The sequence below is a fragment of the Ceratosolen solmsi genome, unplaced genomic scaffold (assembly GCF_000503995.2).
Source record: "Ceratosolen solmsi marchali unplaced genomic scaffold, CerSol_1.0 scaffold10, whole genome shotgun sequence".
Taxonomy (NCBI): Eukaryota; Metazoa; Arthropoda; class Insecta; order Hymenoptera; family Agaonidae; genus Ceratosolen; species Ceratosolen solmsi.
In genome coordinates this window covers 1,166,622-1,172,782 of record NW_011948412.1, presented here as the reverse complement: position 1 = coordinate 1,172,782, position 6,161 = coordinate 1,166,622, and the positions used below count along the sequence as shown (strand labels likewise).

The 6,161-nt window shown below is 43.3% G+C and overlaps 1 protein-coding gene across 1 annotated transcript; it reads right to left on the bottom strand.

The window, feature by feature from the left end:
- Positions 1-554: 554 nt before the first annotated feature.
- On the bottom strand, positions 555-3,095 carry LOC105361380 (protein BTG2). The gene has a single exon (XM_011498578.1). The coding sequence runs from the start codon at positions 2,482-2,484 to the stop codon at positions 1,834-1,836; it is 651 nt and encodes a 216-aa protein (XP_011496880.1). The 5' UTR covers positions 2,485-3,095; the 3' UTR covers positions 555-1,833.
- Positions 3,096-6,161: the final 3,066 nt, after the last annotated feature.

Sequence of the window (6,161 nt, the reverse complement as noted above, 5' to 3'; positions counted from 1 at the left end):
ACGCACTCGTGGGAGCCGTAATCGTTAATTGACTCCTTCCATCACATCAAGGTGTACCTCAAAAATACGTTGGCCGTCTTTTGTTGTGTTTGTTTTAAATTTTGTTTTAAAAAATAAGTAACGAAAAGAAATACGACCAATGAAGCTGATATTTGGTTTTCTCAAAGACAGACGCTGTTTTTCGAAGTTCATCTTGAAACGCACTGGGGAGTTATCGGAATATTTAATCAAACTCGCGTCAATTATTTTTACACAATTTCTCTTATCATACATGCTCGCGCGTACACACACCCAAACACACAACACACAACAATTCCTAAATATTAATGCATTACCTTTACGAATCTCAATCATATATTAACCTCTCCCACCCGCGAAGAAAATCACAGCTGTTTGATTTTTTTCTTGTCTGTTGGTTCGTTTCATCGTTTCAAAGGATACATTTTGTACACAAAGAATTTACTTTTTAACTTAAACCAACTAATTGGCCAAGACGCGCAACTTTCGGTTTCGGTTTCTCTTTATTTTTGTTAATTATTTTTATATCGTTAATATTTTATTACTATTATCATTATTGTTTACTGATAATCATAACTTATGCAAATGTCAATTGAAAATACATTTTAAATAGCAAACTGCATGCCCGAAAGTACTATGAAAGTCGCGCGCGGCGCTTACGCCAATTAGTTTTTTTTTTATTTTCTTTTTCTAATTTTTCTTACAAACATCAACGCTCGGTGACAACGTGTCTTATGTATAGATGATACAGTAAGCGCGCAGATAAAATACAACGTTTGAAAACATGTATACGTGTGAATGATCATGTAGAAAGAATGGCATGAGCATGTGTGCATGTGTAAATTGGAAGTGTACAGTGTTTCGTTTCATTTACGTGTGGATCGATGACAGCGTCATAGTCGACATTATAACGATGGACGAATCCAACGACATTTCGTCGTCTCTCCTCTTCATCAGCATTGTCTTCAGCTTCCCGTACAAAAAGGCGGTAAGCATTGATTAGTTTTCCTTTGACAAAGAAACATGAAACAACTGCAGAAACGACCAGATTGCTTGGTCATCTTCTTATGAGATCATCATGTAAATCACCTTTTGGAGCAAAAACCGAGGACGAGCTTAGTGGCGTTGAATCCCTGTATATCGACGCATACGACGCTCCGGCAGAAAATCGGGATCCATTCTTCTTCATCCTTATTTTCATATCCCTTTCCTTCTTTCTCTTTTTAGCTTTCTTCATTTCCTTCAATGTCCACTTACGTGACCATATTTCTTGCGATTACAGTATACACAATTAAACTTATTGTTCTTCCTCGTGCACTTCAAAGAATTCTCGCCACACTCAGAAAATCGTATCGTTAACGTTAACAATTATCGTGAAATTTTTTAAAAATGATCAAATATTGAATGCCATCTTTGTTGGCAGCAATGTATTTTACTTGTTTTTTCTTTCTTCTGTTAACATTTACTAGTGCGTTGGTGACTGTTGTAATAAAATCGGCAAAAAATTATATTGATGAACAAATATAATAGAATATAAATGATTAATGGCGAGAACTCATGGTCAGAACCGCACTTCATAGAATTAAATAAAAGAAAATATAAGTAAAAGTAACGCTGGTGACGGATGTTGGTGCTGCGCTTCTCAATCTCTCCCTCTCTTTCTCGCCCTCATCATCTCTCAATTTGTTTATCTCTCATTCGCTTACTCTTCCTCACGCTCTCACTCCCTATCATCCCTTTTATGTTTAGTAGTAGCTCGTTTCTCGCTTCCGACTCGCCTCATCATCTTCCAACAGCAGCCATCCTGCGACCCGTTCAACTGGATACGAAGGCAGCTATTTGCTCACTGAATTGTGTATGTTCAAGTAACAATGAGTCCTTGCAGCTTTCAAATTGTTGCTGCTGCTGTTGTTGTTGTTGCTGCTGCTGATGATGATGGTGGTGATGCTGAGGATGAGGTTGCACATGTTGGTGCTGCTGTTGCTGTTGAAGATGGTGGTGATGGTGATGATGGTGGTGGTGATGGTGATGGTGCTGATGGTGATCGTCCAGTCCCTCGGAACAAGATGGCGAGGAAGAAGTCGAGTTGGATGATGGAACTTGTTGACCAGTACCCTCAAAGAGAACGCAAATGGAGCCATTCTCGCCGATCCTGTAGGATACTTCGGCCGGGTCGATCCACATGGTGAGCTCGCTGGGAAATAGACTGTGGAGTACGGTCGGCACCAGGCCAACGTTCATGCCCGCTTGTGCGATCACTGGATCCATCTTGCCGTTTATACGTATGCAGCGGTAACCGCTGCCACGATTGGGCTTATCCGGGAACCAGTGGTCACGATAGCGACGCCTCAACAATTCCGTAAGCGAGCTCTTGAACATCTGCAGTTGGCTCTCCGATAATTGGCCGGCCTGCAGGCGCAGTAACTGCACCAAAAAATCAGCCGCGGACACGATTTCTAGCCTCATATCGTCGGCTCTGGAAATGTTACGCTAGGAACAACGATTATCGGGACAGGAGTCGATGACGCCCCTATCGGCCAGCGGCTACGCTCGTTGATCGCTTTAGCTGCGCGTTAACGACAACGTTGCGGCTCCCCCTGGCGACGACGCTCCAAACCCCAGCCCTTACTATCGTCACCAGTGTGCTGAACCTCCGTTCTTGGCTGTTAATATCGGTGCTGTGTCGGTCGTATCGTCGACGGCCAGCTTAAAGACGCGGCTGGACGTCGACGACAAAGACGAGGATAAAGGTGACGGCAATCGCGCTTTCGCTTGTGCGAATCGCCCGTCGACGCTGAAATTACTACTGTTGTTGCCAAGCAAAATGGCGGCGCCACGTCTCCGGGGCGCTCGCGCAACCGCTAGTTACTCCACTTGCAAAGGCTCCGTATCCACGGCACGATTCCCGCAATGTCTCAACTAAACCGAAGTCGGGACGATAGACGCTGCAATCGGCCAACAGCGCGACTTCGATTACAAGCGTCGCGTTGATTATCACCGACTGGCTCCCTCTATACCATCAACCTCTCGATTTATCTATAGCAGTGCTGCGCCGATAACTACGGCTATCGCTCACTCTCTTTCTTTCCCTTGCTCCCGTGATTGCGTTCGAGCCAAAGTCGGCCAGCACCGAACATCCGTTTCTGCGGTTCAATGTTTTCAGCGAGCGATGCGTGAAAACTATCGATTCTTTCAATCAACTCTTTAAGCGACTACGCGCACAACAAAGACACTGCTACGTCTCAAGACGCGCACTCCGACGACTTGCACACCTCGCGAAACAACCGCACCCATTGACGACCGAGGACTTTCTAATGGCAACCGGCTCTCCGTAAAGTTACGGCGCTCCGACCATTTAGCAACGTCGTAGCCTCGTCGCCGCCGCTGCTGCTGCCACCGCCGCTGAGCTCGTCTCTTTGTTCCAGGTCGGAGCGGAGGAGTAGGAACGAGAGGTATTGACCAATAGGAGCTCAGCGGCGGCGCACCCAACCATTTGCCCCTCCGCCGGCCGGAGCGCATTTCTTCGGGTGGGGTGAAAAGCCGCGCGGAGGGGAAATGGACAAGGTTCGGTGCGCACCGTGCCATCATCATCGGTCGCACGAATCGGGGAAAAAGCCTCGTAGCTACGAACGTGTGCGTGCGCCTGCTCTTTCAAGCGAAAGAAAGAGAGAAGCATCGGCTGCTAAGCCGAGATCTCCACGGATACGCTCGACCCGTCAACCTAGCGTCCGTCTTATATGCGTCGCCGAGAATTTTTTGCTGCGCAGAGTAGCATGCACGCAGAGGTAATGACTCTCTCTCTGTACACAGTCGTGCAGCTGCGTGCGTTTCGATTACACGCGAATGGGGGTTTAGAGTAGTAGTAACAGCAGCAATAGCGGCGGCGGCGGTGGCGACGATGACGACAATGTCGAGGTCGACGACGGCGACGACCACAACGACCTCTCCATATTAACGGCCAAGTCGATAAGAGAAACACTACTCTTCGGTACCTCTCCCATCTGCCCCCCTCCACCGTCATAGTTATTTTATTGGATCTCTGGCTCTTTGTGTTGTGCATCAGTTTTCTTGCCCGTCTCATGTACGTTCTCATTCGACACTGTGCTCTCTTGTCTTTTTCCCTCTCTTCTTTTCTCTCTATATTATTCGCTCCCATTGCTGTTTTTCGCCTTTTTGCAAAGAGGAATCGAAAAATTCGTCTTTCTTTCTGTGCTGTGCATTAAAAAATAATGTCCTCAAAGGATTGTATATAACTGGGTAGGCAGTTCAAGAGACTACTCGATGCCCGTAATAAAAGTGTGAAAGATTTGGGGTGAGCACGAAAATTTTCCAAAGATCTTTTCTTTGTTGAAAATGCGCGGAACATAAATCTACTCTTACTTTTATTCGTTCGTTGCTGTCTGAACACACGAAATTTAACCATCATGCATCCTCCACAGTAAAGTGTTTTCGTGAAGTTAACAATAATATTAACTCGATTAATAATTTACATTTCACTTCAAAGTACATCGGATAGTGGTCGATAATATCATCGCTCTTTACTCCCCCACCCCCTTCTCTTCTTCCTCTGACACCCGTAATATCTCTTGCATGTGACTGATTAATTGTCGACCCATGTCCTAGTCTCGAATCTGCATTAATCTGATTTAAAATGACTTTGGGAATCCACACATAGAAGCATTGACACTGGCTATTACATAAAATATACAACAAGAAAGTATCTGTAAAAATTGTGAGGGCTTCACTTTTTACATCCGTATATGGTATTGGAAAAATGAATTGATTGCTGAATTGCTTTATTTATCATTGAAATAATTTGAAGTGAAAGATGGTAATGCCATCGAGAAATGTCGCATCAGGAACTAAGGAGTCAAAAATGTAACATACGCATGAGAATAAAACATTCGATTTACTGACATCGCCATTGAGCAACCAAAAATAGTTTCACCTTCATTGTAATTGAAACAAAATTTCGTGTGTGACATCCCTCTATTAAAATCTCACGTTTAGTAGTAATCTAAGAAATATTGGTTGTAAATATTGGAGAAACGATGTTAAATTTGGAGTAATAAAGAAGGGTCACGAACGAGAACCCCTCACCCACCAAGCGTCGCAATAATAAAGGCCGGGGACTCGCATGATGCAGAGCCGTAAAATCGTCTCTTGTCTTATTCGTTAGAAACATATCTGACGAGTTGGGGAGGGGGCAAGGAGGGGAGGAGGGGGAGCGATACGTGAATCGCGACTCATGTGTATGTGTTCAATCGGGGAAATGCCAGCTGTGCCGCCCTGTCGCTCGTATCCACTTTTGTCCTAAACCCCACGCTTACTTATATTCGTCTCGAGAGTGTTTCTCCCACTACCTCCATGCTCACGCACATCCGCGAACAAAAAAATTCTTGAAAAATTTGTTATGTGAAACAGAAGGTGCCCGAGCTCTCTTTGTGCCATGGCCTTCTTTTTATCTTCGACGTTGTGCTTGAATTTCGGGGCCAAATTTTTTCAAGCATACGTCGCTATATTGGCGGTTGATCAAACATTATCACAGACTCTGCTGCGTGCTGCTAGCAGACGATACGCCGGGGAAAGCATCACATTCGATTAGTGACGTGAATATTAATAAAATAATTATACGAATGAGGTGGGAAGTAACCTCTGTTGAGGGAGTTTCGAAAACCTATATATCGCAATATCGATGACTCTCTTGTATGTTTATTCTTTTAATTGCATTATTAAATTCCAAAAGCTCAAAAACTTTACAATACTCTGAAAGCACAAGCTAACGACTCGGTTTAATTTGAAAACATTTTTTATAAATAAAAAAAATGGTAATTCTTGTAACCTTGCGAATCATTAAATAAAAATACCGTATTTGTGTGGGTTTGAAATTACTCGGACAATGAATAATAATATTATAATTTGAGAATAGAACAGATGGATTGTTTGATATATCGACAAATATATTTATGCAGCAATTACATAGATACTTACCTACGTTATTGAATAAAATTAATGAAAATGCACTCTTAATGATCACATCTATTAAAAGCGAATGCTTATACTTTTAATAAATTAACAAACGTAATTAACAACAATTTAAATTTCTTTTATTCTTCTTTTTCCTAGCCATTGCCTAGAAGATG

What these genes read in the sequence shown, in the direction of transcription:
- LOC105361380 (XM_011498578.1), bottom strand. Translation starts at nt 2,484, where the DNA reads ATGAGGCTAGAAATCGTGTCCGCGGCTGATTTTTTGGTGCAGTTACTG.